Source organism: Hippocampus guttulatus, chromosome 8 (genome assembly GCF_054856545.1).
Source record: "Hippocampus guttulatus isolate MCC_2025c chromosome 8, RoL_Hgut_1.0, whole genome shotgun sequence".
NCBI classification, from domain to species: domain Eukaryota; kingdom Metazoa; phylum Chordata; class Actinopteri; order Syngnathiformes; family Syngnathidae; genus Hippocampus; species Hippocampus guttulatus.
This window is the reverse complement of record NC_141268.1, coordinates 16,434,306-16,446,775: the sequence shown is the minus strand read 5'-3', so window position 1 is coordinate 16,446,775 and position 12,470 is coordinate 16,434,306. Positions and strand designations below refer to the sequence as shown.

General features: G+C 43.7%; 2 protein-coding genes across 3 annotated transcripts in view; one reads left to right on the top strand and one right to left on the bottom strand.

The window, feature by feature from the left end:
• Positions 1 to 12,470, top strand: part of fmoda (fibromodulin a) — a 52,090-nt gene that overhangs the window by 13,054 nt on the left and 26,566 nt on the right. The window lies entirely within an intron of this gene.
• Positions 5,786 to 7,244, bottom strand: il20 (interleukin 20). Its single transcript, XM_086118150.1, has 5 exons — positions 7,095 to 7,244; positions 6,937 to 6,999; positions 6,682 to 6,834; positions 6,161 to 6,223; positions 5,786 to 5,953 (listed from the first exon to the last, which is right to left on the bottom strand). The coding sequence occupies exons 1-5, from the start codon at positions 7,242 to 7,244 to the stop codon at positions 5,858 to 5,860; spliced, it is 525 nt and encodes a 174-aa protein (XP_085974276.1). The 3' UTR covers positions 5,786 to 5,857.

Genomic DNA, 12,470 nt, shown 5'->3' with positions numbered 1-12,470 from the left:
TAAACATCAACTTTCTGTGAAACATCTTCCATTAAAACTGAAAGTATTTGTCATTTGAAATACCGATGCTTGTGTATAAAGGCGCATAACATTCAAGCCGTTATTATCCAAATAACTGTGCAATAATTCAAGCCTGCCTTAATGAGGACAAGGCATGAAGGAAATGGATGATTCTCGTACATCCTAACAAAAGTCAAGGTGTGTCATCTAATAATCTGTTCGTGGGAAGCCCAAGTTTGCATTTTTGCACTCATCATTTTGTGGCTTAAATTCACACGTTGCTGCGGTTGATCAATTTTAAGCTGTGAGTCACACTCTTTTTCCCTCCGACGCATTCTTCCTACTTTCAAGGAACTTCCTATCGGCTTGGTCAGAAAATAAAAAAATTACGACGATGCACTTGGTCATAGATGCAGTATATTCTGTGATTCAAGTGATGTTTTCCGAAATTCTCTCAAGTTTTGATTTTGAACAGAAATTTGAACATGTTCAACAGAAGTCATTTCGTAATGGGGCTCTGATCTCGGTTTGGAAAAGAACCTGACGTCTTGGCTGTATGCGTTACTGTGTGCTACGCACTGTTCTTTTGCTGTGCCTCTAAATCTAGTGAGGATGTGTGACTCACACGCATGTGATGCAGAAACTGAATGGGAACACTAAACGTCGTCACAGCTCATTTTAAACATTGCGGTTGTGAACGTTTATAGCGCAAGTGTCTTGCCCGTGCCTTGTTGTGGGTCAAATGTGCATTGTGTGCTTTGCACGTTTTCCACCTTGTCGTGCGTCACGTTTACTGTTGCAGCTGCCAGTGTGACAGATTTCACTGCGCATGTAAATTTGACTGACATGTTTCATAAATACAAAAATGGAGTCGTAATAGGGGCGGCCTGGTGGGTCCAGTGGTTAGCTCGTCGACCTCACAGTGCAGAGATCGTGGGTTCAATCCCGGTTGCATGTTCTCCCTGGGCCTGTGTGGGTTTTTTCCGGGTACTGCGGTTTTATCCCACATTCCAAAAACATGCATGGCAGGCTGATTGAACATTCTAAATTGTCCCTAGGTGTGAGTGTGTGCGCGGTTGGTTGTTCGTCTCTGTGTGCCCTGCGATTGGCTGGCAACCGGTTCAGGGTGCCCCCCCGCCTACTGCCGCTGTGATAGGCTCCAGCACGCCCCGCGACCCTAGTGAGGTTAAAGCGGTTCAGAAAATGGACGGATGGATGGATTGGAGTTGTTTTAAAGGTCACTAAATAGAATGTAAATACAGTACGAGAGAATAAATGAGAGACTTTAAAGCCTGTTTTGGATTTGTACTTGATTTGTACATTCCCAGAAATTCATCATCAAACTGGAAACAATTAGCGCTCTGTTTTCTTAGCGCATCTGCGGTAGAGCACAAATGCTTGCCGATCCGTGCAAGGTGTGCTGCGCGCGTTTGCCAATTTGGCAGATCGTTTTGCGCCAAGCTGGGCATTCCGGTGCAGCCGAGGGCGGAAAGTTGATCTAAACTCACGCCTGCTCGGACCACATCTAGGTCTTGAGGCAGAGTGGATCTGGTGTCATGTGATTTTGGTTAATTCGATCGCGGGCACAGGCAGACAGATTTATATTATCCGTCGTCACATCACGGCCCGATCTGTGACAAAGCTCCACGCGCACACAAATCGCTGCGATTATGCAAGGTTCTCCTCTGCACAGAGAATGATGCTCTGCTGCCATCCGATAGTGTGTGTCCGCCCATTTAAAGGGAATGAAAGGAAATTGGCTTTAAACACTCCACACAGCTCGCCCGCTGTCAGATCCTCCGACCTACGCTTGTCCCCACAGAATTACCAACATCGATCTAACCTGCCTCTGGTCCAAAGTTGCGCCCTCTGCCGCGCGTCATTTCTACCTTTTAACAAAGTAGAGCCCCTTTTGTGTTTTGCAACACATTGTCATGAATACGTCACGCTAGCAATGTAGGCGCTGCGGCTCAGATCGGCTTATTTGCCGTGCACGTTCATACCACACATGTCTTGTGCACCTTAGTGAGGGGCGTGGCTTTGGTCAGAGATTTGGGAGGCCTGGGGAGGGGAGTGAAGCTGCATCATTCAAATCTTGTTCGCAGTTGGAAAACTGCAAACTCCCCCTTTCAATACATTCTCAGAAAAAACATCATGAGAGGGACTTCCTCCGAAACTTTTTTTTTTTTTGCAGAGTTGAGCAAGCAAATTGCTGTTATGAAATGTGACCTGAAAATAATATTGAGCTCTGTTTTGCTGAGTTAGTATCCTTTTAGGAGACGAGAGTTTCTCTTGGTCACAATTCAGACTTTGACCTCAAAGTTACAGACAGAGAATATTCTTTATTGTACTCTATTCTAATTAGGTGAGCGCACATTTTTCGGCAGCATCTAACTTTGTTGACAAAAATGTCATCAGATTAAAGTTATCATTATTTATGCACCTAAATTCTCAATCTTTCCTTGTGTTTCTTTTAAGTGTACGTATTCTATTCATCTGAATCGTCGATTCATCAGCACCCCGTTTCTACAAATAGTAGTTTTTAGGAAATGTGACTGTGAACAACGTGAGGTCACACAAAGGTTTCGGGGGCGGGTTGGAAATAGTACTCTTGACATCAAAGGATGTTATGATCATGCTGTCATTGTCAGTAATGAATACTAAAATACTCCAGGAATGCATTTGTAATGCAATATGAGTCACCATAAATGTGAGTCAAGAAACTCCTGAAAAACTCTTGGAAAGCTTGTTTTGCTTTTGCATGTGACTGAAAAATAGATCAATTTTTTTTTCTGGTGTGTGTATATATAGAGCCCTATTTTTGTGGCCAGCACAAGTTGAGCATCAAGCGCCGTTGAGCTGTGCACATTGGTCGAGCTTTCCTTCATTTTTTTGTTTTTTTTAAAAACAATTTACCTAGAGTATCTCAAATGGGTTGAGAAATCACCTTCAATGTCAAACTAGGAGCTGTTAAATTGGAAAAGCTCATGTCAATTCAAATGGCCATTTAAGATTATGGTATAAATGATGACAGTATTTAGGTTTGCACTCGCTTCCAGTACATACTGTAGGCATTTTATCTAGAGATGGGGAGATAGCTACAACATTGTTCAAGTAATAGTTTACCTCTTATAGCCAATACACTGTATCCACACAAGTATTTTGCGCTTTAGCGCCCTCTGCTGTCTGGATAAGGTTGAAGTGTGTGCTTGCGTGTTTGTGCGGGTGTGTTTGTGTGTGTTGCACAAGTGTGCATACTCAGTCATTTTCTGCGTGTGTGGGAATGTGTGTTTGCATTACTACACCGTGTGATGTTAAGTGTCGAGCGAAATGCTTGTGGTCGCGCCGTGTGAACCACTTGAGCGCAGTCATGCTTTGGTTTCACTTAAGGGGGTACACTGTAGAGAGTACGTTTTCTCAGAAGTGGACATCTCATCCAGGTAATTGTGAGACATCAGTACGTCTTGTCACAGAGGTACGTCTTGTCGGCTTGTATTCAGTTTTGTATGGTAGTCGCTCCTTGAAAGTACGACCATCATCATCATCATCACGTTGGAGTTTCATGAAAAAGCCTGTTAGAGTAGCCATAGTTTATTCATTCATGTCGAAAGCTTGTAAAACCTTAAACAATAGAACAATTCACATGTCCAATAAAATAGAATTCCACCCCCCGTATAAAAATAATGCACAAACAATTGCTAGAGTTCGGACATAATCTGGAAAAGAATGGGATCCCACAAACATAGACAAGGATAAGATTTTGACAGTTTATTAAGTTTCTTACCATGTGCAGATATTGGCCTCATTATTTCCAGGCTTTCATGGCTTCTGGGACAGCTGAGACTCTGCTCGAATCCGACTGCGTTGGGTCGTACTGTCGTTGTTCCTGGCGGTCGTCACTGTGGCGTCCGACTTACAATTGCCGAGCCGGGTGGACTAGCGTGGCTGGCAAGGAGGTCTTCTCGGGCATGAGGATACCGTGTGGCCCAGCTGACCACAGAAGAAGTATGCCCCCGTCTGGAATCACCGCCATCTCTCCTCCGGATGTATCCGACCATCTCCCAGCTCCATTGGTTCCTCCGCTGGGGTGACGGGCACAGGGCTTGGTCGGCGTTCTCGCTTGGAGGGGCCTCTGTCGACGCGGAGAATCTCTGATGTAGCACGGGTGTGCTCCATTCCACTTTCCCGGCGTCTCTCCGTCAAGCGGTTCTCCAGACATATGACCAAACTAATGAGTTCCTCCAGGTTGGTGATGTCATCCTGGACAGCCAACTCATCTTTAAAGGCGGAAAATGCTATGTAATGCGCAGTCGTCAAATCCCCTTTCTGCCGCTAGTATACGTAACGAAATGGAGTAGTCAACAACAGACTGATTACCTTCAACACGGTCAAGATATTGTCCTCTGGCCTCCCTTCCTCGGACTGGGTGGTGGAACAGATGGTGAAGTTCAGTCATAAAGTCCGGGAAGGACCGCGGTTCCGGTCGCAGCCCAAGAACTAGCCTGGCCAGTCACCAGACTCATGATTAATGTGATTTTGGAACTATCCTGGGAGTAGGTGCATGGTTGCCGGTCAAAAGGTAGACTGCACTGATGAATAAATTGACTGCATAGGCCGGCCGGATTCTTCACCATACGTGACAAATGTGGTAGATTTTGTTCACGAGAAGTGACCGGGGATGGATACACCCAAACGGTAGTCGTACGAGCCCCTGTGGGTGGGGTCCCACGGCTGCCAAACTGTTCGACAAAGGAACCCAATTCCTAGAACCGTGTGGTCTCCTGCTAGGCACACCAGTCATCCTTGGCCTTCCCTTACCCAAGTCTACAGGATCCGTAGTCAGATAGTCCTGTCAGAGTTCCGGAATAATCCGAACAGAAAGAGATCCCACAAATGTAGACAAGGATAAGATTTTGACAACAATTGTTTATTAAAGAAAAAAAACGACAAAGACCGACAAAGTACAATAAAAAACGCTGGTAACACTGAACCAGGATAGAATGAGCCAACCAAAAAGCGCTTGCAATATGCGAGGAAAAATAATAATGCAAAATCCCTTGTCACAAAAGGACAGAGAAAAAACAGTTACGTGAACAAGAAACAACCAAGATAAAAACAAAATACAAAATGTGACGAGAACTAGGAAGATCATTGATGTCTAGAAATTAAAAGCACTTGGTATGAGAATTGTGAGCAAGACTGAATTATTCATCCTTGAGCTCTTGGCTTGGCAGTCCTTTTAAAGACAGATAATGATGATGGTGAACAGGTGCGGCACTGGAGGGAATGCCCTCCGATCCCGCCTGCTCTGAAATTTTCTACACAGCTTATCCTGAAGAGGTTGCGGGAGGGTGCTAGAGCCTATCCCAGCAGACTTTGGGCGAAAGGCGGACTACACCTTGAACTGTTCGCCAGTCGGTCGCACGGCACATATAGAGACGAACAACCATTCACGCCCACATTCACATCATCACTGAGTGAGAACCGATCCCATTGAAGTCAGGCCAGTCACTTCCTCACTAGCCCATCAGTGACTACAAACAGAGGTTTGAAAACAAAAATGCTCAAGATCCATTGTTATTGAAAATATACAAAAAAAAAAACATACGAGCAGATTATTTTTTTTTTCATTGTATTATTTTCTCTACCAAGTTGTAAAAACGAATATAACTGCAATGTTTGGGCATTAGGAAATTTGTTGCATTGCATAATTTGGCATTGAAACAAACAAATTTAAATTATTAAATTATCAACATATGAGATAAAGTGTATAAAAATAAACGCATTAAGTTAATTCAAGTATTACGTACAGAAATGTTAAATGTCACAGTTCAGTTAGTATTTGCTGTTTTAGGGGTTATTCTGTGGCTGATGCCTGGTCCACTTCGTCCAGCCAATCCAGTAGTGTATCCAACTCCGCTACGGCCTTCTTTGCCGCCTTGTCGGTGGACAGCTGGGTTGGGTAACAACAAAGGCAGGGAGTGAGGACATTAAAAAAAAAAAAGGGCTACAGTCGCATCTAGACAAGTATGTTATGAAAACCCTAAAAGGAGGCACACATATTCAAAATCCAACCGACATCTCCCGCAAAGACTGACTTGGTAGTGAAGATGAGTGTCGTGCGCATTTGGTTTGTAAAGCAAAATGAAAGGACGGTTACCTTGGTAAACTCCGTTTCCAGAGAGTCGATTGCTTTGTGCGTCCCCTCGTTGCAGAGGCAGTGCTGAGGGGGAGAAGATGAGAGTGATCATTCCACGTTGCGAGCAATTCGTTCGTTGATTGTTCAGGGAATACTTTTTCCTTTCAGTGCACGAGTAGGATGACGAGGGCGCACAAGTACGACAACAACGTGCAGGTTGTGAGGCAAAAACGTGCGCCAGTGTCGCCACGCTTATCTTCAAAATGTACCTTGGCTCACGCTTCTGATTACTTGTTTTGCCGCTGAATTGGAAAAGTACATTTTTAACAGTAGCACTTAAGAATAAAGTTTGGTTTTATTAAAAATGGAGGAAAAAAAGAACCTTTTTGACTTGCTTTAACTATTATTCGGGAAAAAAATGTTTTGCGGATTTCACTGAATATTAATTATAATTTATTCTTAAATAGATGCTTCACTTAACAGATTTTTGTTTTGGGGGGGGGTGGGAAATGAAATCCATGTTTGCCGTGGAGCACACTTACACATTTGTTGATATTCCGTTTCATGGCGACAAAAGCATTGGCCAGGGCGCTGGAGCTGCGTTGCTCCTGTGGCTGATCGCAGGCAAAGTTGCGGAACACCCTCTCCACGTAGAAGCGTAGGAGCAGGCGCAGGAAGCAGCATGTCTGATCATTCTGAGAAAGTCCAAAAGGTTACATCACCAAACACGCACGTGCTGTGTGTGACTCTCGGAACTTTCGCTTTTGAGCAACGATCCAATCCAGAAACAGACTCACCTGAACGTCTCTCATTGCCGTTCTGCTCAGAATCCTCACTCCAATCTCTGTGTCTTCTCGAATCTGACATCAGACCCAAACAAGATAAGATTACATCTCCACACCTATCACACGATGGGATTTTTTTTTGGCAGAGGAGTACAGCGTGACAGACGTACCGCTTTCATGCGTATTTCGGAGTAATATCTTCGTAGCTCCGGCATGTGGACGCTGAAGCTGCAGTTGTTGACCAGCGACAAGGTGAGCGCAGGTTTGGCCTCGAGGCCGAGCAGGAGACCGAGCGAGAAGTAGAGCAAGCTTGTCATCATTGTGGTCGTCTGGCGAGGAGACACAGGAGACACTTAACAAACACCTTAAAGTGTAAAATTTTCAAGTCAGTCATTCGTGGTTACCGCCGCCGAGTATTTTGTGGGGTAGGTGTACTTAAAAAAAATAAATAAATTCCGCTTTAATTTCAACAAATGCTGATTTATATATATTTTTAATCCATTCGTGGAAGCTACAATATTGACTCTCACAAACAAGACGATGTCTGGAAGCTGTAACGTAGAAGGCTTGTCATTCATCATTCTCATGTGAGTGATGCTCGGCAGGCATCAGCAGTGCTCACCTGTGCGTTCACCTGTATTCCGGGGATGAATCGAAGGTGTGTGTCTGTGTGCCTCCATGCTGTCTCTTCTTATAGTGGATCCAGGGGGATTTTAGCAACAATAGTAGTTTCCGCTCGAAAAATCGGAGTAGGAGGAAGTGTCGAAAGAGGCATCTCATTTAAATTCACCAAATGAAGTTTTCCTTGCCCCCCAGGCTGATATCAAGATATCTTACACAATTATTGAATGACTCATGCATACAGTGACATCATTTTTCTGTGCTAATCGCACTGGTTCTGGTTCGGCAGCATGGCACCTGCAGTCGTTGTCCGGGTCCAAGCCCAACATTTATTTTTTTATTTTTATTTATTTTGTCTTTTTTAACCGGTGTACCCCAAGTTAGCCACATTTTAGGCCCCCCTCACTATTGTCTAACACGTTTGATATGCATTGTCACTGAAGTGTTTTGGGTTTTTTATTTTATTTTAATTTGCAGTATAAGCAGGCTTGGGACTTTACTGTAGTCAGACAAGTTCGGATTGGAAACACCCAGTCGACTTGCTGGACTGCAAAATTCACGGGATGAATTTTTCCAAAATTCACTAGTGTTGGAAGGTGTCACGAGCAGACACGTTTTTTTTTTTTCTTCGGCATGGCTGACTGCCGAGCTGGACGAGGCAAGGATGTGCCCCATCTTTTGCCCAAATTTAGCTGGCATAGGCCCAGGCTCGCCACGATTCTGACAGGATAATCGCTCTAGAAAATGAGTTGAACTGATTCCACCCGTCTATATTCATCAACCTCTTGTGTGCAGTCATGCGGCCGATGCCGGTTAGAAACCTAATAAATGAAAGTAATCCGGGGTGTTCTATCAAAGAACCCATCACACCGCAACGTTTACTCACACACTGAGACAATCAATTGAACTTCCAGTCACTGAACTTGGAACGAATATATTTTTGATTTCTGAAGGAGCACAAAGTAATCCTTTTGTTCATCTCGGGGTTGTTTGTCAAACCTTTAGTTCACCTATGACGGCACTTCTGCTTCACAGTTTGGAGTTTCGGGGTTCCAATCCTAGCTTCTGCCTTCCTGTGTGAAGACTTTATGCTCAGCTCAGTTGTCTCAAAGTGAAACTCGTCTTGCAGACATTTTTAAGAGTTAAGGCAGTTTAACAGAGGTTGGAAGAGTAGCTAAAAAAGATGTACTGTTTCCCCTTTGAAAAATTTTGACTCTAGTGAGTCAAACGTAGTCCTCCAAATCATGACTTGAATATCCATCCATCCATTTTCCCCATCCGCTTATCCTCACGAGCGTTGCGGGCGTGCTGGAGCCTATCCCAGCCGTCATCGGGCAGTAGGCGGGGGACACCCTCAACAATTGGTTGCCAGCCAATCGCAGAGCACACATCGACGAACAACCATCCGCGCCCACACTCACTACACTAGGGACCATTTAGAGTGCTCCATTAACCTGCCATGCATGTTTTTGGAATGTGGGAGGAAACTGGAGTACCCGGAGAAAACCCACGCAGCCAGAGGGAGAACACTCAAAATTGTCCCTAGGTGTGAGTGTGAGTGCGGATGGTTGTTCGTCTCTGTGTGCCCTGCGATTGGCTGGCAACCACTTCAGGGTGTCCCCCGCCTACTGCCGGAAGACAGTTGGGATAGGTTCCAGCATGCCCTGCGACACTTGTGACGATTAGCCGAATAGAAGATGGATGGATGCAACTAGACAGCCAAAATAGTAATTAGTGTCAAACAAAACCCCCCCCACCAAAATAGCTCAGTCATGGCACTTCCTGGTGACCAAGTTTATTGATAAAGTGAAGTATTTTTAGTAGCTGTTTCATGGTACCTAAGTTGCACTCCAACCATAGGTGTATGTGTGTGTGTGTGTGTGTGTGGACGGGGGGCTGGAGGCCTTCTATATCTGCTGCCTGCAAAAGATCCTTGGCCTGTCCTGGGAAGATGGAATTCACCATACAGACATCTTTAAAAGCACCAATTCGGTGGATTGGACACACCATCCGCATGCCCGACAGCGGCCTGCCCCGCCAGATCCTCTATGGCCAACTGAGAGGTGCAACACTTTCTGCTGGGGGGGCAAAAGCGGCACCTTAAGGACTACACCAGGGATCATCTCCTAAAGCGAGCCAACATCAACCCATGCAGCTTGAAACTCTGGCACTCAACAGACCAACCTGGCGGATCACTTGTGACACTCCAGTTTCTCAAATACACCAAACTAACCAAGACAGACGAAACGAGAGACGCAGTCAACAACACCAGCGGGCAGCTGGTACCCCCCTGGTATCCGGGTTCCCTTGCTCCATCTGCGGACGGGTCTGCGGCTCAAGGATCGGACTCTCTGCCCACGAGAAGTGGCACCAGCGACAGTGTCGCTGACCCCCTGCCCCCGCTTCCGCCCTACCTATCCTCCCCTCCCTTGTCCATCAAACATGATGGACAGCTATGTGTGTGTGTGTGTATATATACAGGTCAGTGGAGGAGCTCCAAAAGATGCACATTTGACAGTTTATTTATTTATTTTTTTTGCTTGTTGGCTTCATCAAGCTGTAATTTCTCTTAAATTGTTGAGATGAAAATCAGCACCTTTGGGTCTGAGACCATCATCTTCAGCCGGAAAAGGGTGGAGTGCCCTCGCCGGGTCAGGGATCGGAACCTGCCCCATGTGCAGTACTTCAAATATCTTGGCTTCTTGTTCATGGGTGAAGGATGGAACAGGACCAAAATTGAATTGTTTAATAAAGTGAACAAAAAGTCTCATAGCTTTGTATTTCTGTTCATTTGTCCATCTGCGTGATATTTAGCATGCTGCTTCCTGGTTTATGAAGGGTCACCAACAGACGGATTCTTATTATCTCCAGATCCTCACCAATTTATTTTTTTTTCCTTGTCTGAAAGATCTCCCTGCTGTTCCTGTCTGGACACGTGCAGCAGCATTGTGAACCGCCTGGAGAATCATACTCATCTGTGACATGGACACTTTTTTGTTTTCTTTTGTTTTTTTTGGCATCTTTTTGCATCACTGGGAAAAGTACATTTGGCTACAAAACAGCGTGGGTGCTGTGTGGGCGAAAAAGGTCTTTCCCTGACATTTACGTTGCGTGGGAACATTCGTGGCAACGATGCTGCTGCAAAAGGTTCTATGGGTGCTTCGGGCGTTGATTTTATTCAATTGCATAACTATACCTTTTGGTGAAGAGTTTCTAAGGTGTCTTGAGCCAAGTGCAGTTGCACAGGACTGAAGGATTTGGTGGCGTAATTAAGTACGATACATCTTTATTTATCTTTATTTATATGCCGCTTGCACAACAGCTGCAGCTGTGACAAAGCGCTTTACAGAACTTATTACATAAAATAATTTTTTATAATATAACAACACATAAATAAGACATGAACAGTCATGCAATCATCTGAATTTAAATACCGTATTTAAAAAAAAAAAGTTATGTCACTTGAATAATGACAAAAATCATACTCTCATACACTCATAATCATACTTTGGGAACTAACTGAGCATTATTGTGGCAGAAAGTTCAAAATAGTGTTGAAAAAACAAGACTTTTGTACCTGGACACATTTAAAGGATCATATTTCTACCGTATTTTCCGGACTATAAATCGCAGTTTTTTTCGTAGTTTGGCTGGGGCTGCGATTTATACTCTGGAGCGATTTATGGGTGAAATTATTAACACATTACTATATCTTTTCACATGTTATTTTCACATTTAACCACAAGAGGCCGCTCTAGACCCGTGTTGATAAAACCACGATGAGTCTGACGTAAGCGACGTAGAAGAGGTAGCCTGCATCTTCTACCTCTGGAGTTGGTGGAGTTGTTTTAAAGTGACACAGAGGATGAAGATTTCATTGGATTTAGTGATTTGGAGTGACATTGATGGTTTGGTGAACTTGTTAGCATGTTCTTTATGCTATAGTTATCTGAATAACTCTTAATATGTTACTTGAACATACCAGGCACATTCTCAGTTCGTTGTTCATGCGTCATGTAAGGTTAGCATGTCCTACACCTATTCAGCGTGTTGTTTTCTATTTTATTTTAATTTTAAATTGCCTTTCAAGATGGCATGTATGTTCTTGGTGTTGGATTTTATCAAAGAAATTTCCCCCCCAAAATGCGACTTATACTCCAGTGTGACTTATGTATGTTTTTTTTTTTGTTCTTTATTATGCATTTTATGGCTGGTGCGACTTATAGTCCAGAAAATACGGTAATAATGATGAATCAGCATATTTTACATTTCCTCACTTTATTTCATTCATGTCCAGTATCACTGGCTTTCTTTTTTTGCTTTATAGTGATGAGTCCTTATTATCTTATGATTTAAAAAAAAAAAAATCAGGACGACACTTTTTTTTTTTAAACGCAGAATGTACACTTGATTGTCAGCCAGGCTACTGAAATAGCAAAAAAAACCCAAAAAAAAAACCTTCCTGATCTCAAACTTGGTACGACCAAAGATGGCAACTTTCCTGCCATTGTTACTCTTTGGCAAGTCCAAAGCCTTATGAATATGAAAGCTGTTGAGTTGCAGACCCAATATGTAGCTTGGGCTTTGTTGTTTTAATTTATCAATCGACAACTCAACAGTGCTTTTTAGTTTTTTCAAATGTTTTTTTTCTTCCCATTTCAGATGAGCTGACAGTGTTTTGTCATGTACTTGAAAGTCAAAACAAGAACAAATATGTTTTCATTACAGCTTGCTCTTTCGTATTGAAGGTATTAAGCATAATTTCAATTCAACACTGAGCATTTGTTAACACGTTGTCACCCAACAACGACTTTCAATTGTTTTGCTCACGCATTGTGTTCTCGTTGTTAGCGATTAGCCATAATTGTGTCTGCATCTGTTGTGGCGCGAGTGATGTCATCACTTGCCTTTCTGCGCTGTCATAC